Below are 25,476 nucleotides of genomic sequence, written 5' to 3' on the forward strand. Positions count from 1 at the left end.
CTTTATTATACTTTTGCAGATAAAATGAGATAGAAGTGACTGGATTTTTGACAGTAATCCAAAAATACCTACGAAATATGTTTTTGTTTTGCTGATGATTAATATTTTTCTAGAACTTTCTAAGGAAAATATTGTAATGTTTTCCAGTGTTACGTCTTTTCATATAGATATTTAACTGAACACTTGAAGGAAAAAAAAAAAATTAACCTAAAATAAAATCAGAGTATCTGAGTAAAAGAAAACATTCTTGTCCACTCTCATCTGAAGTAGGTTATCTTGTCTGGTTTAAAATCAGATTTGGGTGTCCATTTATTCATAAGAATTTTGATAACAGAAATAGTTACGCATTTCATTTCAAATTGTCATGTTACTTAATTGGAATGAGACTGTATCTTCCTTTGTAGAGTATGTGCTCCTTCCAGGCAAAAGTCTGTCTTTGCAGACCTGTTCATGTTAATGAGAAATAAAATGGAATTGCCGTACTCTGGCACAGTAAAATATCAATGCCATATCAGTTTTGTCTGCAAGATGTTTTAAATTTTGTGCAGCAATTTGGCAAATGTTAGAAATTCCGTGTAGTTCCTGCTATTGTCACTTATAGTTAATGAAAGATGACTGAAATCCTGTTTTGTCTTCATGTTTTTGACATGATATACATTGGTTTTAACGTCACACAAGAAATTCATTCATGAAAAAGGCTTTGAAGTTTAAGCTGTGAGTGTTAAAAAATTAACATTTTAAATTATAGCAAAAGGGAAGGCAGGGAAAAAAGCTGCCTTTTCTCCCACCCTTCTATATTAAAGACCTTATTTCCAACATAAATTCTATGATCAGTTAGCAACTGTTGATGATAAGGATTATAATTAGAGTGAAATATGATTGAAACCAAGTGTTAGCTGGAGGGATCAGCAATAGAAAAAGAACTTCTGTGCATTTCAGTCTTCCAGAGTAAGACTTTACTGTATATAAGACAAATTTGTATGACGGTATTTCAATAATACAGTTACATATGGTGACAGTAGCACAGAAGCTTTCCAATGAATAGTACTATCCCATTGTTTAATATGAAAACGTAGAACAAAGGTGAAAAAAGAAGGTATGGTATATATATCTTCATGGTTCATAAAGGACTTGTACTTCTAATGAATTTTTGGGTTCATTACAGAAAAAAAATTAAATACAGGAGACAAATATAAACAGTAATGGTGTACTGAGAAGTAAAATTATTTTGGTTGATCCCATAGAAACTTGACGTCTGTCAACAAAGAATTAGCTATTGTTTCAACAAAAGAGGATTACTTATTATGATTGGCACAGCAGTAGTAAAATTGAAGCAGTGGATGTCTCACAGAAGAGAGAACTGTTACTCTCAGTTCAAAGAGAGCACAAGAATATGGTCGTGACTCAGCGTGATACTCTGATTTACATATAAATCTTTTAGATAAGTGCTTTGTTTAACTGGGGCTTAGGCCTTATTTTCAACTGTGCAATTGAAAGTACTTGTGTTTCTTTTTTTTTAACTGTTATAATGCATAGGAAACACATGTACCTCAGGCAGTTTGCTTCAAAATAATACACAGCTTACTAAGAATTTTGGAAGTAGCAGGATATGGTAAACTTTATACGTATAACAAATGATGTGACTTTTTAGTAAGAACAAAGTGGGTAAATATCACCAAGATTTCTTTACTTAGTTAATAACAGCCAGAAAATATTAATGACTACTATTCACAATCCCTTTATAAAATGGGGAATTTCCATCCTCATTTCTGTGACTTGAAGACAGAGTAGATCTAACAGAAAGATACGTACTGGAAAGGAGAAACATAAATATCTTACTGGTCATAATGTGTAGAAAATACAAGATTTTGTTAGTTCGGCATTATGCTATTGTATTTGTATATGAACAACAATCAAAATATATGATACCTGTAGGCTTATTAGCTTTCTTCATAACATCTTGACTTCATTTTAGTAAAAGTGCAGAAGTCATACTTGGTACAGCTCTAGAAAATATGTTTGTCAGTGCCACTACATGCTGAAACTTTTTTTTTTACAGACAACTTTCTGAACACTGTAATTCATCTTGTTTTGTACCAGGATCTTAGAATCATAGAATCGTTAAGGTTGGAAAAGACCCTTAAGATCATCGACAGTTTACCTGATCAGAAGCCGTGACCAGAGGATTCAAAGGCTATCACTAGAAAGTATCATCACAATTCATTTATGTAGAGAGGGAAAAAGAAAAAATTATTCCTACGTAACTAGTTTCAGTGGTTACAGTGAAAGTCTTGAGGTTGCTGCCAATGGCACGGAAGTGTCTTTTTTTTCATTGACATCAAAGAATTGATCTTGCCTAGTAAAGCTTTCTTGTGATAAAAGATTAGACTGATGAACATGTCATGTTGTATTAGTGGTTTCAGCAAAGGCAATGTGTGTGTGATGCTTGCAGATAACTAAGATTAGTATTAAATGTAAATTGTCTCAGCTTTCAATTTTTTATTAGTGTAATTCAGCCTTTGCTTGTTGTACTCCGGCTCATACTGAGTGCTGAGTTCAGATTGACTGGGATTTGCTGTTTGCTTAAAAGGCTCCAAGGAAAATATTTTTATGAGTATCGAGTGTGTCAATCTGGGCTAGACCCTTGTTAAGTAAAGCTGCTGTGCTAGCATTCAAGCTCAATATTTTGATTTTATAAGCAAAGAGCAAAGGATGGCAGCGGATAGGTGTCACTCACTTTGTTGTATGTATTCAGGTATATACTTTTAAAAAACCATCTTTTTTTATAGGAATTCGATTAAAAATATTTCTAAGCATGTATGTGCCAGTTTCTTATATAACATACTTTATAACAACCTGACACAAATGGCATTGTATTAACAATCCAAGTAATGTGTGTGACTGACCCTATTTTCTCTCTACTGTTATCTGGAGATCATACATTAATGCTGCATATAAAATGAGAGATCATCTTAAAGAAAACTATTCAAGTTACAATATACTTTTTTTCCCCTTGTACCCTAAGAATAACCTAAAGTGAGTCACTCTGATTTTCCAAATCAGGTCTGAAGGTACTAGGTCTCTCTTTTCTTTTTTCCCCCGTATCTGCTTTTCAGCTACCATGTAGTAGGAGATCCCCTACCAATCTCTATCTTTTTTGTTTTGGATAGTTTTGTCTGCAAGATATTTGAAAGCTGTATGTGTTTGACAAGGTATTTTATTGCCCGTTGGTTGGTTTATCACATGTAAACAGGGTAGTTTGTAATAAAACAAAATTTATCCTGCAGAGCCTTTGCAGACTGCATAAAGCTTGAAGACACTCTACCTGCCTGTCTGTCTCACTCCTGAATAGTACAGAAATACATGGGATGGACTGGATGAAAATTGAATGAAAAGTTTAGTAATGTGAAAGTGTAAAGGGTTATTTTTGTATTGTATGCAGATTCTCTTGAGGTTGTTAAGAAACATCCTGAGAAATTTGTTTCTGTGAAATAAAATGAATGAGTTCTGTTACTTTAAGATGAGCACACTACAGGAATCAAAGATATGAATTATCACCAACATAAGAAAAGGGGCTTGTACTCATGAAACTCAAACTGAAACCCCGTATTTTATGCAATAGGAAGATCAAAAACTCCAATAAACTCTATAAATTTAAAACAAAAGTGCTTGTAAGCTAAGCGATGGAAAATAAGTTCAGACTTATCCCAGTGCAATTATGAAGAGTTGATGGTTTTAAAACCAGGAAAATTTAGGAAGTATTCAATGATTTCTTTGCACTCTTCCTACAAATAAAATGGGTTTAAAGAAAGAAAACAGAGATGGGGATGCTCTTGCCAAGCTCATTCCACAAATCTGACCCTAAATTGAGGCACCGCAAAGCATAAATTGTGTCAGTACTTCTGCTTCTTTGGGGCCTCCTAGGACTTAGATGTCACTTTTGAATGTGATCTGATACAAGTAAACTGCCCAGTGCAAAGCTGGTTTGTTTTTGCAGATCTAGCTTGGAGTGTAATAATAAATACATCTACAATTAAAGCCAATTTAAAAAAAAAAAAACACAAACTGTTTGGGGGAATTGTAATAAACTGTGGTGATTGGGTAATTATTATAAATTCATGTCACTGGTTATGATGTTAAATTGAAAAATATATGAGAAATGAATGTCAAATAGCTTTATCGGATTAAATCTGATTATAGAACAATTTGTTTTGTTAAAAAGGAGTAGAAGTTAAATGGTATGTGAGTCATTCTGAAGATCTCTGTGTAACATGAACCAATAAAAAAGACAGCTGTATCAGAGCATGCTGAAATTTCCATTTAAAATCAGCTCTATCTACTCAGTTGGAGATTTGGAATGTCTAAATAAATTAGCAGTCATTATTGCAGATTCATAGCAAGATAACATAAAGTTACAGAGTTTTTTGGGAAGTAAAAGATGAGTGATGTTTTATGACTAGCCTCAAGAGCTCTAGTACTTTGGCAAAACTGTCAGTTATGTCTAGTTCTTATCTCCCATATACAAGATCCAAATTCTCTTTACATGACTACATATAAAATGAAGTTGTTATTCTCACTGGTGATCTAGGAGTGAGGGATTTTATGGCCCTTTTCTGTGTGGTCTCTCTGCAGCTTCTCAGGAAACTTGTAACATTATTAGGTTTCAAAATAGCAAAACCAATTTTTAATCCACTGACATAGTTTGAAAAGCACAAAGCTGCTGCATATTTACCATACAATAATGGATGTTACCATTTATTAGATGTTACTATTTCCTCATGAAGTGAAACTGCAGTCCTTACTGTATCCAAGAGAATAAAAGAAAAATCATACATCTGCTTATTTAAGTAGGTACAGTGTTGTTCTATTAATTTATAGTCAGAGAAATAATATTTTTCTCAGATTTGCTAATTACAGACAAATCCTGTTCAATTCAACTAGTGGTCAGGGCTAATGCATCACAGTCTTATTTTAGGAAGAGATAATAGAGGGTGATATTTGCATTGACCATTTGTAAGACAAGCTTAGGAAGATAGGCATGAAGATTTCCTCAAAATGTGAGATTTACCTAGACGTTCTGAATTACTCAATGGATGATCAGCTTTTTCCCCATTGGCAGTAGAGTCATGTTAGCGAGGCTGCCTTGCTGTGCTGAAAAATACCCTTGTAAAAATTACTCCTTTTTTTTTTCCCAGTCTCCCCAGTATCAAGAAACAGAGGGACCAATGAAATACTTGCAATGTCTAATTGTAGCTAGGGAGTTTGTTTCCATGGTCAGCAGAGAGGTAGATGGTAACTCAAAGCAATGAACAAAGACAAATCCACTGAACTGTCCCATGAAAGGATTTTGCTACCTTTCGCTTTCTCAACTGACTGTAAAAGAAGCTTAGGAAGATTAATTTCCCTTGACCAAAGTTAGCCTGCATTAATAACCACAAACTATTGTCTGGTGTTACATTCTTCAGAACAGAGTTTCTTTTAAGATCCTGCCACTTCCTACTGTATATACCGTACTACTACTTACTATATTACACTGTGTTCTTTCTTTCTTTAAGCTTTGACTTGATTTACAATTTTTCGTCAGGCTGGTGCTTCAACCAGTGGATTTGCACTAGATTCATGATTTGTTCTTATTGCAGCTGTAAAATATGAGATCGGGAGGAGGTACACAAAATTTGTGCTTAGGAAATTTAGGTTTTGTTTTCCCTCTTGAGCTAGAAGGAGAAATCTTGGATTTGTGCCAAATGCAATTATTGTCAGATTTCGTTATAGAATTTAATTTCTTCCTGACATGCAAAGAAAACCGCAGAGTTGCATTGCTCTGCCAACATGAACAGAGAAACTGATTACTTGGAAAGCAGGAGTTGTAAAATTGACATTAGCATGAAAAGCCTGAGCTGAATTTATCTGGCAAACCAAGCATACATCAATAATTATTTTTAAAAATGTTTCCAGTTAACCCTCAAAAGGCTATCTACTCTCTGTGTCCTTGTAATAACGTTAAGTTACAGATACTGAAAAATAAATATGTAAAATATGAACAAAAATGCGACACTAGTATTATTGGTACTTCCATGAGTCGACTGAAATCAGATGCAGAAAACATGGAGGGATGTACAGGAAAAAAAGGGGATTATATGTACTGGCTGTGTTTTACAAGCAAACAACTGTTGTTTTGAAAATATCTGGATGGCTGCAATTATTGATGCAGCCTTTCCACAGCAGACCAATGCAAAATTTTAATTCTTAGGTGCAAATTATTTTCCTGATCAGAGACAGATGATGGTGGTTTTTTTTTTTCCTTTTCCCATAAGAAAATCAAGATTTCTCTTTAAAAGGAGGAGGGGAAAATCCCCACCCAAATTGCGTTGTCATTATCACTGAACTAGTATAATAGTGCTACAGTGTTTACATTATTAACCATCAGTAAAAAAGATAACAACCAATATAATTTTCTTCCTTGTTTTAGGTTTATCAAAGGCTGCAAACAGAAATACAGGTTTCATATGTAATCAAAAAGCTATTAATTCAAAATATTTGGTGCTTGCTGGTTCCATTTATTAAGGACTCAGTAAGCTATTTTTTCCTGTCTGAGGATAACGTAACTAAGAATTCAGATCTCTAGTTCTCATGTCCTCATTCCTGTATTCTTTTCTTATTGTCCTTGTTGTCTTTTTCTCCTCTTCATCCTTCTCTTCTTCCTTTTCCTAAAGTGTGGAGTTTTGCAATTAAGAGTAATATTTTCAAGTTCTTTAGAAGCTGAAAATTTTAAGGTCATAAGAAGATTGTGTAAGTTGTTTTTTCTGACCTACATGAAACAGGCCCCATAAAATCAGTTCTGTGAAAGTGTGTAAGTTTAAACTGTGGTGCATAAAATGACTTTTTACTGTATACCAATGTTGAGGTACTGGTGCTTGCTGGTGTTCCAGGAAAAACACATAGAATTCATCAGCTGCCAGAAACTGAGCTCACAGAGGGGAAATTTCAAAAGAAGATTCTTAACCAGTTCATAGATCTCTTAAATACAGTATGTTCAGTTCTATAAAATGTTTGGATCTCGGTGTAAAAAGCTGAGGCTGAAATGCTGTTCAGAAAGTTACCATCTAGGCCTAAAAAAATTACAAGAGGAAAAAAAAGTAATTAAAAAAACTCCAAACAACAAAACCAACCAAATGAAAAACTCCACATGAAAAAACTGAAAGAAAATATCTCCTCTTTTTGAGTCCAAAACGAACCCTTTGGATCACTCAAAATGTGGAAGACCCAGCTACCGAGCTCTAATTATGTACATTAATGATTTAATTATGATGTACCTGTATGTTACTTGGGACTCTAAGGACTAGATCAAAAGTTATTTTGTGAGGGAGTTAGGCCTTCTTTTCTGGAACAATCCTGTGTTCTGATGTAAAAAAAAATATAAAAAAGTCTTCTGTCAATTTTGGGTATAATGGTTTCAGATCAGCTAAATCTAGACTGCATTCCTAAATCAGTTTTCTGAACTTCTTAAATTCTCTGAACTGAATTCTCAGTTATGTTTTGCAGGTGATATTTGGGCAGGGAACAGTGGGGATGCAATGAGTGAAAAGGAAAATAAAGACATGATATTTTTCGTTCGGGGGAGGTGTTTTTGGGGGGGGAATGTTATGATATCTAGATGAGAGAGTACTCAAGATTTGGAGTACAGAAGGTTTTTTTACAAAGAAAAAAGTCATTTAAGAGAGCAATATAGTGACAATAAATTAACTGTGGTTTAAAAAAACCCCACAAACCAAAACAACAAAAAAAAAATCCTAGTCTCTATGATGATGAAGAAATTCAAGCAGTCTGTTTCATTATACATTCTCCTGTGGGGAGAGCTGGCAACAGTCTTTCTAGAGCTGTTAATGAAGAAGTGCAGGCAAATGATCATAGACTGTCTCATATGCAAAGCATTAGCATATGAAAGCAAGTTAGAAAACCAAAGGAAATAATTATTGATTTATAAACAAAAATCACCTTTAGGTTTCTGTTGTATTAACACTAAGACAACTAAGCAAAGATTCATTGTCAAATGAATGTTTTCGTTCCATGCTCCTTTACTCGTTATTCATGACACATATCATGATTCTTAAATGTCAAGTCCTTCAACAGAACAGAGTTGCAGTGGAATCATTGTTAAGATAATTGTTCAATTCTATCTTTTTCATGCATGGCAAAAATAATTAGAGTCTCTCAATTTAATTGTATAAATACCATGCCATTTCTATTTGAACAGTAGTCTATTTAACAAAAATTGAGCTTGTAGCAATGTATTTAGGGTCATCAAATATTTTTTCAAAAGGTAAAAAAGCCCTTTTCTATATGTATTGCTGCTGATGTGTGAAGGCTCTGGTTCAGCGAGGCCTGTGTGTGTCTGTATGGATGCAGGGTTTTTTCAGTGACTTAGCTTGTGAGTTATTCTATAAAACACTAAATATACGTCAACATTCAGTGTCAAAGAACTCTGTCTATACTTCACCATCCCTTTCCAAATGCTGCTTACAAGATTCAGTTCTCTTTGTATTGAATTGTTTGCTTTAATTAGCAAAACAAACATTGAACTCAGTATAACAATAAGCTAGGGACATTTGTTTAGTAGTTATAAAAAAACCAAACCAAAACAAACAACAAAACAAAAAACCAGCCAAAAAAAAAAAATCCGTAAAACCCAAACTCTGAGTGATGAAATGACAATGTCATATGGAGTCCTGTTGAAATACTGATGTCTCTGAGTAAAATAGCCACAGGAAGGTTTTATCCATGGTTTCCATGAAAAAGAAGGGAGAAGCCATAATACAGACATGTTTACTTAGAAAATAGCTATGGTACCTAAAGATATCATCATGCTGCAGTGAATCAGTCAAAGGCCTGGAAGAGGTAAGTGTGCTTCAAAGCAATATCTAATAACTTAGCATAAGGAATGATAAATTAAACTAGTCTCCAGACTGCATTGTAGCAGCTAAATGTTAGTTAATACACTCCATCCTATGTCCTGTTTTGTTCACAAATAGCTTTGGCAGAGATGAGGCAAAAAATTTCAGACAGCAATATTAGCCATTTGCTAGATAAAGTTTAAGTACCTCTAGTGTGGCTTTTTTAAAGAGCTATTCTTCATTCTTCCATTAATAACTTGAAGAGCAACACTTTGAAAACATGTGTTTAGCTAGTAAGGAGAAAAAAGTTAATTGAACTTACTGCTGCTGGAGTTAGTCAGGTAGGTTTTTTTGAAAGGAAATCCAGTTGTATTGGTTCATGTAATCAAAGTTAAAAAGTAAGCATTAAAGGGGGTTCTTTTTTGATTTTTGTAATGGTAACTTATATAATGGCATATTGAAGGCCTGATAGAAGTATTGTCTGTGTAACTGAAGTGCTAATACAGAAAGCTATAGTTATCTTTAGAAAGGCAAGTTATTGACAGTTTTACCAGGTGGGTTATTTTTTAGGTGGGTTATTTTCTTCTCTTAATGAGCACCTAGCAGAATCATCTGAAGCACAGAGTTGTGCAATGTGAAATTTAGTTGCCAAAACACATTTGGGTGAGCAAATACAGAAAGAGATACGTTTTCTGAATAAATATTTTGAGTATATTTAAGGAAAGAAAAATGAAAAATTAAAGGGAGGTTCATCTAGATCTCAATTTTCATGTTTCAATTTCAGTCTATGAGAAGACTGAAGATGTTATAGTGCCAAGGCATCTTGAGTGAAATATGAGCATAAAATCACTGAGTTTATGTTCTCTGAGAAAGAAGAAAAACTGGAAAGTAATGCAGTGAGGACTGAAAAAAATAAATCCCAGTAAACTGGGACAGTAGTAGGTGAGATCGTGGAAGAATGTAAGAATAGTCATAATGGATCAGAGGTTTATCTAGCCCAGTATTTTGATAACATTCAAAGGATAGAATGTAAGAATCAGGCAGCACATAGTAATATTTTTTATCAAAGTTCTTTTACTGTGCAGCTTACAGACTTCCTGAGTGAGATATTGTAGCTGTGTTTTCTGTTTTTAAAAGCTTTTGATACACTGTTCTGTAAATTTGAGGAATTTACAGAGAAGGTTACAAAGTCTGGGAAGAAATGAAGATTGAGTAGATTTTAATAACATGTATATAAGAATTCTATAAATATAAAGGCACAAAGGAACCAAACTGTTTTCTGCTGGGATGTTGCCTTTTAGGACCAAACTGGCAGCATAGAGGTTAAATGAGCTTGGATACCAAAACACTTTAATCACAGATACATGTGGTTTCACGAACTACGCAACTTCCGTGTTCCGTGGGAGAAACAGTGCAGTCCGGGAGAGAAGCTGGAGTGAGGTCGGTGAGTGGGGCAGCTCGTTGTGTGGCCTCCCTGTCCTATGGCATGGGAGGTGGCTCAGTCCAGAAGTTGGGCAGGTCAGCATAGCAGGTCCATCTGGGTGATGTGCAGTCCTGAGGCTGGGGTGTGGGATCCCCCAAATGTCTCTTTGGTTCACTTGAGTGGTTTTATTTCTGGTTGGATTTGTCCCCTGTGTACCCACTGAGTATCTCGCATGTCCCTGTGCTCTCTCCCCTGGCATTATCAGTTATAGGATTGGGTAGAGAATATTCAAGTCTTGACTGGCATATTCAAGTTCATTCAACGCCAGCAACTGCCTGTTGTTGTCACTGGTGTTCACAGTCTGCACCTCTCAAAAATTCTCATTATCTTTTCAGTGGTGTTTTCACACTCATTAACAGGTTGGTTGTGCTAAGTTAACCTGTGTTGTTATAACCAGATTTCACACAGGCTCAGCCTATGCCAGCTACCACACTGGACCAAAACAGGATAACCTTTGGTCACAAGCAGGTACTTTTGTCACTGTGATCATGCAGTATGTTTTCTATACTTTGAAATTTTAGTATAGCCAAACCTTGCTATTTTTCTGTGTTAATTTATGTGTGTCAATCTAAGTCAAATTTCCTACTATAGTATAGTGACTGGCCTTCTGGATAGAGGAAATAGCACAGATATCCTCTTTCTTGATTTTAGTACAGCTTTTTACACCTTTTAAGCTCAGGAAATGTTATCTAGATGCCACCAATTTATGAAGGGCTGCAACTGTGTTTGAAGATAGCACTAATTTAGACTAATGAGATCAAATTAAAGAAATAGTTGGAAAAGTATAGGAAGTCATCCATCAAGGAAAAGGACAATGTTTTGCATTTAGGAAAATCAACTTAAAATTATCCCTTTTATCAGCATACAATCTAAAACAATTGGTTAAATTAAACATCTGGAAGTTATAGTGGATAACAGGCTAAATGTGAGTTTCATTGTAATCAGAAAAGAAAAAACTACCAAGAGTTTTTCTTCAATTGCTTTGTAGGTAGGACAATACATACTGGAATTAAATTACAGCAACATAAATTTAGATTTCATAATAGGGAAGGTAAGTAAGTATAAAGTGTAGAACTTCTTCCTTAAAGTTTTTTTAAAGAACAGATTTGATAAACATGAGCTATCTCCTAAGTAAATCTCCTTGTATATTCCCTCTCAAGATTTTTAAAAAATTATTTCTTCAGTGGTAACTTTCTGTGGAGCAATGGTAGATGGTTTTGCAGACTGATTCACATGTTCAGGCAATAATGTCACATGTATAGCTAAAACCATGATCAGTACACAAGCATTCATCATTTTATGTTTCCTGAACACTTTATGTCTGTGGTACTTTTTCCTTGCCAACTGCTACTCAATACAAAGTTGAATATACACAAGTAGAACACAAGGAAATGCTCTACTGGACCTCAGTAATTTTGACAGAACAATGGAGGAAAGCAAAGATCTACTGCCTATCGCTGGTGTGATACCAAGGACCTCAACATTGCCTTACTTTTTTAGATAAACTGGAGGCCAAGTTTAACTGAAGAGCATAAGAGAAAGAGCGTCTCTGAGTTAATGTAGAATTTTTTTCTTCCCTTGGTACAGGGAGACAATCTTTATGAGCTCCACACACATTACAGTGGTTCTGGGACAGTTGCAGAATGTACATATAAAGGCTTAAGGCAATTTCAGCCAAGGAATTTCTTAAATTACATGTTCCTGCTTAAATTCAAGATGAGGTATCCATCTGTAATACTTCATATAACTGCAGCTTCAGTCTCTTTGCTGCAAGAATTCTGCTCCAGGGATCTCTGGCTATTATCCACATTTAAATTGGTGACCTTCGTTCAAATGGACTATGGAATTGTCGCGGTTTAACCCCAGTCAGCAACCAAGCACCACACAGCCACTCTCTCACCCTTCCTCTCCCAGTGGGATGGGGGAGAGAATCTAAGAGTAAAAGTGAGAAAACTCGTGGGTTGAGATAAGAACAGTTTGAGAATTGAAATAAAATAAAATAATAATAATAAATTGTAATGAAAAGGAAAACAATGAGAGAGAGAGAGAGAGGAACAAAATCCAGAAAAAACAAGTGATGCAACTGCTCACCACCCGCCAACTGACGCCCAGCCAGTCCCTGAGCAGCGATCACTGCCCCCCGACCAACTTCCCCCGGTTTATATACTGAGCATGACATCATATGGTATGGAACAGCCCTTTGGCCAGTTTGGGTCAGCTGTCCTGGCTATGCTCCCTCCCAGCTTCTTGTGCACCTACTCTCTGGTGGAGTAGGGAAAGCTGAAAAGTCCTTGACTTAGTATAAACACTACTTAGTAACAACTGAAACATCAGTGTGTTATCACATTATTCTCATCCTAAATCCAAAACACAGCACTATACCAGCTACTAGGAAGAAAATTGACTCTATCCCAGCTGAAACCAGGACAGGAATGCATCCCAGACTGATAAGATGGTATTAGTAGGGATATTTTATAACATAAGGAAAGGGGTGCTTCTAAAATGTTTTGTTTCAATGGTATCATGCATATTCAAACACCTTTTTAAATGCCTTTTTTTCCTCTTTCATTGATAACAAAGAAAGCATACATTATGCAAAAGGATAAGCTGAACCCAGGGAAAACTCTGTGCTAAATTTGAGGGGACTGTTTTTTTTTCTCCTTTGACTATTGGACAGCCACCTTCACTGAACTATGACTCTTTCCTTTTTTTTTTCATTTTTCTTTTTTTCCCCCCTCATCACACTCAGTTACAGACAGGTTTGATCACAAAGGAGAACCAAGGAGGAAGTTTCGGAGATGTTCAGAGCTCATATCCTATTCTATCATTGGCATGTAGAATAGAAGAATTTACTTTCAGAGCTTTATACTGTTGTTTGCAGATATAACGTCAGTAATCCAGATGTTTCCCCCTATCCAGCTCCTGTAAAATTTTGAGCTTAAAGGTGGAAAAGGAGAAAAAGATGCTTGAGTCTGAACTATGAAAAGAGAAAGTACAGCAATGTGGCTGTATCACAGAAGATTTCACTAGTCTGACTACATGTGTTTATAAAAAGTTCTCATGTCACTTGTATAGATGCTCTTGGTTTTTTTTTTTTAAATGGTACATTTGGTCAGACTCTAAAGCATGATTAACTTGAAGAGTTCTGAAAATCGGCAATTCAGACATGATTTAGCCAATACTACTGTGTTCTCTGTAATAGGGTTCAACATTAACATGTGTTTTTGTCATGTAATCATGTAAATAGTTGATTAAAACCTAAGCAATGCCGTGGCTGTTCACCTTGAACAGTAGTAGTTCCTTTTGCTCTAACATCAGCAGACTTTGATTACTCCCTAGAGATGTATACAATATAGTTGGACTGAAAAAGCTTTTTTATAATGCCTTCATGTTTACCTCTAGCTTGGGTGTGGTATCTTAGACAGTTATGATGTTAACACCCACAACAGAAGAACCAGCGAAAGGAAATGTTCTACTGGACTTCATGCTTACAAATAAGGAAGAACGGGTTGGGAATATAAAGGTCAGGGCAACCTTGGGTTCAGTGACCATGAGATGGTAGAGTCGAGGAGCCTAAGAGGAAGCAGCAAGGCAAAAAGCAGGAGCACAACCCTGGATTTCAGGAGAGCAGGCTTCGGCCTGTTCAAGGACATACTTGGAAGAATCCCATAAGAGACCATGCTGGAAAGAAGAGGGGTCTAAGAGAGCTGGTTGATTTTCAAGAATCACCTTCTCTATGCTCAAGAATGGTCCATCACAACGAACAGGAAATCAAAGGCAGCCAGAGGCCCGTATTAATGAACAAGGAGCTCCTGACAGAACTCAAATAAAAAGGAAGAAAGGTGGAAGCAAGGACAGGTGACCCAGGAAGAACATGGAGACACTATTTGAATGTGAAGGATTAGGAAAGCCAAAGCCCACCTGGAACTGAATCTGATGAGGGACATGAAGGACAGCAAGATGGGCTTCTACAGGGCTTCAGGGCTACATCAGCAGCAAAAGAAAGACTAGGGAAAATACGGGCCTGCTGCTGAGTGGGGCACAGGACCTGGTGAAAACAGAAGTGGAAGAGACAGATGTGCTAAAAGTCATCTTTGTTGTGGTCTTTACCAGTAACACTTGCTTTCAGGAATACCAGATCCCTGAAATGAGTTTACAGAAGTAGTGCTTCTGTAGTGAATCACTGAATCTAATGAGACATGTAGATATTGTAGCTTGGCAATTATCCCTGTTCTAATGAATCGGACACCTTTTGGACACGTTGGGCTCTATGTGTGAGCCTGTGTGCGTGTGAATATTTGTGTTGCATATAATTATAATGCGTGTATGTGTATACTTTATAGTACCGTATCCTGTGGTTAATCACAAGGAGAGGATATTTTAAGTTATTTAAAGATTTTAAAGGCTATTTTAGAGGCTGTTTATGTTAAGGAGTATAAAATGGCTATAAGCTGACCATGAATAAGTTTAGGATAAAAACAAAAAAAAAGCTGTATTTTATACATAAGAATACTGGGAAGCTTTGAAAAAGCTTTTTAATAAACAATAAAGGTAGATGAGTTTATGATAGACTATATTAACATTAGGGATACGATTATAGAGCATGGGTTCCCTTCAGGAACAGGGGCTGACCTACATACCATAAGAAATCCAGCATACTTTTTCCTAGTATGAAACAGTGACTGTGTTTTGCATGTTTTTCATATTAGTTTATACACTGTAATTTCTGAATTAAATATTTTACAGCAGAATTATCTACTAGACGGAAAGATATTTTTCATAGTTTTATACCTCTATTTTATATTCTTTGCTCAAATAATTTAATCACTGTTTTATGTAAATGCACTGCATATATAACAATAAAAAGATTGCTAGGTGAGATTAACTGTCAAGAAGTGTCCTTGACAAAGTAAATCATGGAATATAATGTAGAAAAAACAACTTCTAGCAGGATTTGTACAAGCACTTTAGAATCTATGAGACATAGACTGGAAGAAGCCAGATTGGACTAGGACTGTTATTTTAGGGTGGTTCTTGCAGACATGAAAAATAACAAGAAAAAATAAAACTCCAACTATTAATTGTTCCACACATTTTTACAATAATCAGCATAGTTTACAACTGGTAGATTTTAAATTATATTGTATTAATTGAAATTGAACTGAAAATTGAACTGGGAATCGAAATGAGGGTCAAATTTTGCACTCTAATCCAGTGGAACCTATATGCCAATTAAAGATATATAAAAGGATGAAGCTAAAAACAGTGAGTCAAACTTGAAAAAAAATGAGCTGTTGTTTTTTTTTTCTGTGCATCTGCTCATTTCAAAGGATGACCACGCTTGCACAGGATGTCATTTACCTTGTTAAATTGTGCAGAGATTTAGTTTTTCTATCTGATCAGTTCCAATCCTAAATAGCTTTTCTTCTGTAAATAACTATCATAGCTAAATAAACAAACATAACACTTCTGCAAAGTTTAAATAACTGTTAAAATAAAAGTTGTATTTTCTTTTACAGACACGATATGTGTGGCAAGATCAAACAACTCTGCCATTCACAAATATAATATTTGGGTTTCAGATTGCGGTCAGCTATTCTGCTTTAATATTTGTGATGTTTGATATTTACATCACAGCTTTGTTGCCAATATGACAAGCGTAATCACTGTAGAGATGCAGGCATAATTATGATAACCTTGTTTTTAATCTTTCCTGGTAGGATTTTGGAGATGATGGGTCCTTGTACATTACTAAGGTTACCACAACCCATATGGGAAATTACACCTGCTATGCTGATGGCTATGATAAGCTCTATCAAACTCATATTCTCCAAGTGAACGGTAAGGAAAAATGTTCTAATTACCAAGTCATAAGAGACTTGGATTTGGATTTTGTTGAGCAGATCCGTTGTTGCTGTTTTACTTTATTTATATTGTGTTACCGCTTAAAAGAAAAAGAGAAACAATTATTTTTACTGATTGTTCTCCTATAAATAACCTTGCAAAACAATAAAACATAATAATTTTCATTTATTACTTCCATATGAATAATAGTTATTAAAAGGAGTAAAGATAGTCCAGAGGACTTGCCCCGCACTGTTAGCTGTTCACCTGTGAGGATGTTTAGCATGTAATCTGCAGAATAATAAGTGGTTTTGTATATACATATATACAGATGAAGTAGCTTTTAGTATTAATTTAGTAATTCTGGAGAATACACTGGGGAAAATAAGTGCATAGGTCTGTTGTGTTAAGAATTTTGCATTTAATATAACATTAAAAAAATGCACTACCCTAAAAGTTTTGTAATTGACGTAGGCTTCTAAATTCACATTAATTATTTTGAAATCTAACCACGTAGATTAATCTAGCCTAGTAGATTAACTCTAGGCTTCTGGATATGACATCTTGATCTTTACATTTTTCTACATCTATTCAAGTTCTGAGGACCACTTTCCTGAACTCTGTACTTTGGACAAAACTTAACTGCAGTTGTTACTTGTGCTCTGAAGACAGGCCTTACCCTTCTCTTGAACCGTAGTACCCTCTCCTAGCTCTTTTTCCTATATGTATTTTTTTTTTTCTGAATTATTTTAAGCAGTTGTTCTCCTCCACTGACGAAGAGTCCAAGGGTCCCACTGTACTTTATCCCCAGTGACGTTTAATGTCTTTTTTTGAGTGACCTTGTGCTTTCTGGTTATTTTAATGTTCATATTTATCTTCACCTCTTAAGTCTACCTTTCCGCATTAAACTGCCAGTATTTGTCATGCCATGTTGATACTTAATCCTATCCAGAATCATGTTTGAACTCAATCTTCTCCTGCAAATTTGCTTTGCATTAACAGGCTCTAACTTTGTCCTGAAGTGTATTCTAGACCTTGTTTCTTGGCCACTGCTGTTGCCATCATTCTTTGTTTTGTTAATTGTTAGTCAGTTGCGTAAACTCTTTTTATAGTTTGCTTTCCTTGACATCTCTTATCCAAAAATGCTGAAATATTTCCTGATATTCATATCTTCTATTGATATTCACACCAAGTGCAGCTTCCAAGATTATTTTATTTGTCTTTTAATATGATTCATTCTTCTAATAGCCTTTTTTCTGCCCACTTTCTGTTGTTAATATGCTTCACATTTTAAATGACTTTGATGTTTAGTGCTTGTTTACAGTTTTCTTAACATGTTGTCTCTACCATTGTGTTTCTCCAGGAAACTGGGTTAGAATATCTATTTATCCATCTCTCTTAATTTTTTTTTTTTTTTTGAAATTTCTTCCCCCACCCCTCAACACTTTGTAAATGGAGTGTCCTTCCTGAGCTAATACATGGCATCAACATCTTTTCCTCCTTCAAATTTTTCTTCAGGAATTCTTTTCTGTCATTTAAAAATCCCGGTAGCAAATACTGACTAAACTAGTGAGAAGACTGAAGTGCAGTTTACTTGTATTTTAATTCCTGCAGACAGCAGAATTATTGGTGAGTTGGGCACATTAGAAGGTCCTTGACCAACTTTATCCTCCTCTGTTTCATGTGTTCTGGTTTACCCTAATTTATTAACGAAATTACATTCTTGTCAACATGTTCCCTACCTATTCCAATGTGTTAATAATCCTGAAGAGGTGTGTTGCAACAGTTAAAATACTAGAATTCTTCATGTTTGGCTCCGTTCAGCACACAAAGACACAAAACTCCAGTTGAAGAAGGTTTTCTGCAAGACTAAAAAATCAAGAAACATAATTTGGTATAGGTGAAGGAGGACAACTGTAGATTTTTCTGGTGACAAAGTGTTGTTAGGAAATCGTATATTTCATCTGGAAACCACTGTAAACCTTTATGGTGCCAAAGGCAATAACTGCTGTTGCTGGTCTGTATCTTTCATATAAATTTGAAGTCATCCAAACAAATTGGCTAGTCCATGTGTGCTCTGCTCAGATAGCTGCTGTTCCACAAGCTGGCACTGGAGTGGTACCTTCCACCACCATTTTGGTTGTGGATTTTTTGGGGAGTGAGGGAAAGGAGAAAGGGGTCCCTTTGAGCAATAGGACTGTTTGCTGTGCATATTGTGGATAAATGGAGTTAAAACCATTGAGATTAAAGGTGAAATGAACAGCTCTTCCACAGTCTAGATCTGTACTTCTAAGCAGTAATCTTCCTAAGCACGGGCATGGTGGTCAGTTCTTGTAGCTGTGATAATGACTAATTAATATAATGGTACTTGTATTAACAGGAGAGTCAGACAGAAGGTTAATGAGATAATGAGGCTTCATTGATCACAAAGATCTAATGTGAAGGTTCAACGAAAACGATGTAATTAGATTTTAAGTTCTTTCTTGATTTCCATTTGTGTAAATCTATATATTTTTAGAAACAATATTTATATATTTTACATCGACTAGTTTGCAAATATTATATGTGTATATAATTTTCATTTATTTTTCTTTTAAGACTAAAATCTTTAGAAAATTTTTTTTGAGTTTTGAATTGCCTGGTACAGTACTAAAGAATAATGAGCTTCCTTTGGAGTCTTAACAATACAGATAGTCAGCACTGTAAAAGACATGTTTTATGGTGAGAAAATTCAGCCTAATCTTATACAAATAATATGGTAAAGTAAATATTGTGAGCAATATTATAATAAGTTGGTATTTAACCCTTTTTCATATAAACTATAAAAAGAACCCCAAAATGCAAAGTTGTAATGGGGCAGAAATAACCATTCCATTAAATAATGCTAATTATTAGCATTTACGTAATACTTAAAACTTTCAAAGTGTATAATTTTGTGCCTATATGATTCTGAGACTATGTGTGTCTCAGCCTGTCAGTTTGATTTTTATTTTTTTCCTCCATATATCTGTGATATTGAAATTCATTCCATCAGGTGTTTTTCCTTTACTGTTGTTGACATCACATGCCATAAACCCCAAGAACTAGTAAGTCTGTTCTCAGCTAATGATAGGTATATATGATGGTCTTAGTATCACTGGAGACAAATAGAAGCTATGTAGTTCAACCTCCCATAAAATATTTATAGTATCAACTCCATAATTTGTTCATTAAAATCTATCTTTAGTTAATTTGTATTTCAGAAGGATTTGTATCATTTCCCTTATGCTTGTTTATTAGCGTCTGTTTTTTTCCACAGCAGTCATTCAAAAGTTTATAGGGGAATGATGGTAGAGTTCTTCCAAAGTAGTAAACAGTGGTCAGAGCAAAAAATTTGTAACAAACTTAGATATAATATGGGTGGTTGTATTTGGTAGGGGGCCACCTGTCTCTAAAATGCCTTTTGATGGTATTAATATATTCAATTAACCACTTTATATATTAATATTCAGCTATTTAAGACAACAGAGGTGTATATGTCAGTTCTAAGTAAAAAAACAGAATTTGAATAGTAAAACAAGATTTTTTCCTTATGTTTACATTATTGCTTATGTTAATTGAAGTGTTAAAGAAGCATTATTAAAAATTATTACTCTTTCTTGTTATTACTGTTAGGATTACAGGAATGTGATTTCTGACACAAAAAGAGCCTTGAAAATTGCTATTGAAAAAGCTGAAATACCTAGAAAGTTTGTGTTTTCTCATTAACTCAATGTTTATCAAGTTATGGATCTATACTGTCTGTCACCAGAGGTGTTAATATTGTTGATCACAATGGCAGTTATAGACATGATACCGAGATGAGTTTAAATTTGATTTTGTTTATAACTCAGTTTTTCTATTTTACAATTATATGCATGTCATAGCCTAGATTTTTCAAAGTGTAAATTTGAGGAATTTCACTTTTGGAAAGGTGTTTCTAGACAATAAACAAAATGTCATTAGCCATATTATAAAAAAAGGAAGACTAGTTCCAAATTTAGACCTGCTCTAAAAATGGTATGAGTTTATGGTACATGTTACAAATCAACTTAATACGCATGTAGCACCAATGTGACATTTTTCTTTCTGTTTATATACGAACAACATTATCCTGCTCACTGACCTTTCACGTTGGTTTGCAAGGCAAGTTGTTTGCAGAGAGGTGGCAAGAATTTTTCCCACCTTAGTTCCAAGCCAAAAGGCCTAGTAAAAAACCCAAAAGTTTTGGTACCTTAAGGTAAAGAAAAGAGAGTCCAGACCCTCAGCCAGATAGAAATTGGTGATTTATAGTGTCTGAAGAATTGTTTACCACCTTTGCTTTTTCAAACAAAATATCTCAGTGTAATCAAAAAGTAGTTATCATACACTGCAATAGAAGAACGTAGTTTACTATATATATATTACATAGTTTCTTTCTTAAACACATACATTTTCCCTGGATTCCAGACAGCTTGAACAGACTGTTTTCTCTCTTGCCTGCCCCGTGCCCCCCTCCCCCCTGCCATTTGACCTGACTGAAACAATCTTCAGGGGTTTTCGTAGCAATTGTGAGATGTACTGAATAGTTACATATTCACCATATTTGGAAACAACAGTCTCACATGGCTTTTTGAACTGAATGATAAGGGATGGAGGATTCATTCAATTACATATTAGATATGCTTCTGCTAAATACAATCATGCAATGTTTTTTCTCCCCTTCCTTTTTAATCTATGTAATGACCTCTCCCTTAAAAAGTAGGCTTCTTTAGGTTAAAATATTAGAACATGCCTCTTTGAAAGTCGGTGGGAACAATCACATTATTTGTGTACTTAAAATTTTCTTTCTGCTAATATTTATGGTCACGTACACAAAAAAAGTGATTGAAATGAACCCAAAGGGTTTATATCAAACTTGTCAAATTAAATTAATTTTTTTAGACTGAGTCCCGCTGCACTAATATTTTAATTGCCTGGATGCCTCAGTTGTACAGTTCTTGGGGGTATATTACAGGTAGGCTCCAGGGTAATATGAAATAAAAAATTGTAATACAAAACAAGGGTTGAAAACCTTTTCTTGTATAGGTAACCTATCAGAGACAGATTTGCTAAGGAAAGTGGGAAATGTCAGGAAATGGAGGAAAGATAGGGTAAGAAATAAACTTTAGTGTTATGCAAGTACCTCTGTGTCTGGGAAAACACTTGCAAAAGGGAACAGAAGCTACTACAGAAATATGAGATAGTAGAAGAAAACTCAGACCTGCTTTCACTTGAGCAGGTCCTCACATTCACATTTCCTAACCCTCGAGATAGCAACAATAGCATCTTGTTTGTTTGTTTGTTTAGGAAGTATTTGATTTCCGTTTTAATATTTTCTAAAACTTCGCTAAGAATAAAGTTGCCCCAAATATATCATCTGCCCTTTGCCCAAGCTAAACTAATACATTCCTTTTGCTATTCAATGAAAATTCTCCAAAATTGTACTTTTAGAAAATTTCTCTCCACATGCAGTCAGTAGAAGTCTGTCAAGGTGTGGTAGTTAAATTCTCATAAGTTTTTATATGCAATGAGAATATTTCACTGGCACAAAACAGAGAAGAAATATTCTAAGTAGTCAGAACGCAATGAGTTGCAGTGCTTTGCTATTGGTCCTAAAAGTTGTTTGTGTTGCTGAGATGCTTGAGAGTGTTAAATGATGGCAATCCTGTCTCTGATGAGATGGAGCTCCGTGCTCTTCTTGAGGCAAGGTGGAAAAATAAACTATTTGGCTTTGATGCAGTGGGATATCTGCAACATGGGGTAGGCTGCTAGAGGACCTTCTGTCAAGAAATTCTGAACAGGGCAGACATGAAAATTGGACCCTAGGAAGTGAGGCAGAGTAAGACTGGGAGCTGAGGTGCCGAAAGAGGCTCAGGCCATCGGAGCATGCAGTCGAGCGGGGCTCAGTATGAGCAATACAGTGGGGAAGGCAAGGTCTGAGTATGGAACACACAGATCCTATGGGAGAGGAGACAGAACAGGAAAGAAGTGAAGGGAGAACAGGAATGGGAATATCAGGCTTGAGATGAAAAGTAGAGATCGGTGTCCATAAAGGCAAAGTCCCTTCCAGAAACTCAACAGAAACCTTAAATCCCTGATTTTTATACGCGTTTGCTCTCAGCTGGTAGTCTAAGCAATTAGCAGCCATAACTTTCACGTTTTTAATCTTCTTCCATGTTCTTTTGTTAAATTTTTGCAGTTTGCGTATTGAGGTTATATGTAATTTTCCATGTATATTATTTGAAAAGACCTTCATCTCTAACTGGGTTTAAAATATCTGTGAAACCTACTGATTTTTGCATCTTATCTGAGATGCAGTACATTTGTGTATTCCTTGCAATGTAGAAATCTGAGGCATTTCTGTGCTCTAATAGGACAGCATGCTGGGACATTTCTTGTAAACAGTTGGATAGCATTTGAAAATATTTAATCTTGTTCCAAAATAGACACAGTTAATTTTTGATCTTGTTATCTTCTTTCATTATCAACTGATACTTCATCCTCTACCCAGCTGTGTTTTGTGACACCAGCTAAGTATTCCACATTTTTAAAGCTGCATTAAACAAAACTTTGGAGAATAGGAAATATGCATCTTTAGCCTTCATTACAGTTAATTTTTTTATTGTTAGAAACAACCTCAAGCAAGTTCTCTATACATAATTAAAGATAAGATCAATAATTATTCATCTAAAAAATCTTGCTTAATCATTGATTGCCGATACGAATATGTCCACTGTGATGTCATATGCCCTCTCCCTGGTATGTAGCAGATTTCCCCCTGGTATGTAGCAGATTTATAGTTGGTAAGCATATACAGCAGCAAGTTTCCAAACCTTAAAAAAGTGATATCAACAATTCTTATATTTTGCTAAGAATGAAACTCAGAAGATGAATCTTATAAATGTCCTATTTAACATCTTCATTAGTGATCTAGATGATGGGGCAGAGTTGTACCTTCAGCAGGTTTGCAGATGACACCAAATTGGGAGGAGTGGCTGATACACCAGGGTCATCATGCTGCCATTCAGAGGTAACTTGACAGGCTGGAGAAACAGACCAGCAGGAACCTCATGAAGTTCAACAAGGAGAAGTGCAAAGTCCTGCACCTAGGGAAGAACAACCCCATGCACCAATATATGCTGGGGGCCACCCAGGTGGAAAGCAGCTTGGCAGAAAAGGACCTAGGGATCCTGATGGACACCAGGTTGAACATGAGTCGGCAATGTGCCCATGTGATAATGAAGGCAAATGGTATCCTGGGCACAAGAGGTCCTGTCTGAACATTAGGAAACACTGTTTTTACTGTGAGGGTGACGGAGCATTGGCACAGATTGCCCAGAGAGGTGGTAGAGTCTCCATCCTTGGAGGTATTCTAAAACCTAAATATGGTCTTGGGCAACTGGTTCTAGGTGGCCCTGGCTGAGCAGCGGGACTGGACAAGATGACCTCCAGAGGTCCCTTTCAACTTCAACCATTATGTGATTACATGTTTTATACAGGTAAAATTGATTGCTGATAGGTATTTTGGAGAGAGGGGAAGGGTGGAGCTGAAGTGTTAAAGAAAAGGTTTGTGAAACAGGACAATTACAATCTCTCTACATCACATCATAACTTACTGGTTGTACATTATTCATGTTTACAAAGAAATTTAAGGAAAAATAAAAATCTCAACCCTAAACTACTGAATTGTAATTCAGGCTTTTTTCCTTGATACCACAGGCACTGAAAAGAGGTTTTTCTCACAGAACATTCTTTCTGCTTCAGAAATTTACTGTGACAGAGTTCAGCATTGAATGTCACTGAATGCGTGACTAATACCACATCTGTGTGTTGTTATATAGAGCTGCAGGAGTATTTAGAATTGCTTGTAATTATTTTTCTTAAAATTAAGATAATACTCTTCTCCACTAAATTATAATTGTTTCCTGCCTTCAGTTCCACCAGTCATCCGAGTCTATCCAGAGAGCCAGGCAAGGGAGCCAGGTGTGACAGCTAGCCTTCGGTGCCATGCTGAAGGTATTCCCAACCCACAACTTGGTTGGCTGAAGAATGGAATTGATATCACTCCGAAGTTATCCAAACAGCTAACTCTTCAAGGTAAAGAGGCATATTTATTGTTTTCTACAGGTTGCGAATGCTTTATCAGTGCATCCTTTCCTTATTAGCTGTCCTTACATAGTTTTAACCAAGGGTTGGAGTCTAAGCTAAAACATTTTGAAATATGTCTTCCAGTTACTCCCCAAGACACGTATCTTCTCTGCTTTCTATTTGTTAGAATAATGGTTGTACTTACTGGCAGGTTTACTAGTAAATTCCAATATGCCCTTCTCTATTAAAAAATGTGCAGTTTCTGAGTAGAGCAAGCAGACCAAGACTCTGTCCCAACTCGGTATTAGAATTTGTCACTACAACTATATTAATGCCATTCACTGAGTATTGAACACAAATATTTAAATTACGAAGCAATACTTTTGTCTGTAAAGATTTATTCTAATGCATTGATAATAATCTAGTTATTTTTCATAAGTCCAGTTTAAATTTAGATCAGAACGTGAACCAAACTTTATCTTTACTGCATCTGAGTTGAAAACAGAAGTTTTTTGCCTGATAAGAATCTTAGTGGGACCTGGTGGAAGGGACAGGAGGAGAAATACCTGAAATGGATGTGCTGTTTTCTGAGGGGTCTCAGCAGACCTCCAGGGGAGTGCAAAGGCACTAAAGGAAATTCTTACTTTTAATTGACAATAAAGGCCAGTCTACGAATCTTTTATGAATCTTCAGGACTCAGCAAATTCAATGAACCTGCCCAGCACCCTGCCCTACACAAAACCTTCTAGCTTCTGCAGTCCTTCTGGTGATTTTTGATCAGCCATAGAGAAAAAAATCTCGTGCTGCCGGTGTTCCCTTCAAAACCTTTTCTCATTCATCTGCCAAAACAGATGTGTATTAGGATAGGACAGCAGTCAGGCTGCATCGTAAGAAACAGTGGGACAGGCAGACGGCGAATACTTCTCTCAAGAGAGTCTTACCTTCCCTGTAGGTCTCATAGTCCTTTGTTCTTTCATGGCCCTCTCTCCTGGATGTATGTGAACAATTGCCTTGCAGAAACACTTTCCACTATGAGTAGGAAGTGGTGGACTCCTCTTCCATAGCAGCATTCTATTGATTTCTCCTGTAGGGATTTGAGTGGAATTTTTTTCCCCTCACCAAATGTCACCA

General features: G+C 35.7%; 1 protein-coding gene across 2 annotated transcripts in view; it reads left to right on the top strand.

Moving 5' to 3' along the window:
* FSTL5 (follistatin like 5) overlaps positions 1-25,476 on the top strand; it is a 326,873-nt gene that overhangs the window by 232,283 nt on the left and 69,114 nt on the right. For both annotated transcript variants that reach the window (XM_087737586.1, XM_087737587.1), the window contains exons 8-9: positions 16,095-16,215; positions 24,193-24,354. In XM_087737586.1, the coding sequence (XP_087593712.1) occupies positions 16,095-16,215; positions 24,193-24,354 (283 nt within the window). The remainder of the gene's footprint in view (positions 1-16,094; positions 16,216-24,192; positions 24,355-25,476) is intronic.

Source organism: Nipponia nippon, unplaced genomic scaffold (assembly GCF_047370975.1).
Source record: "Nipponia nippon isolate SJK-2023a ecotype South Korea unplaced genomic scaffold, ASM4737097v1 scaffold_6, whole genome shotgun sequence".
Lineage (NCBI taxonomy): Eukaryota > Metazoa > Chordata > Aves > Pelecaniformes > Threskiornithidae > Nipponia > Nipponia nippon.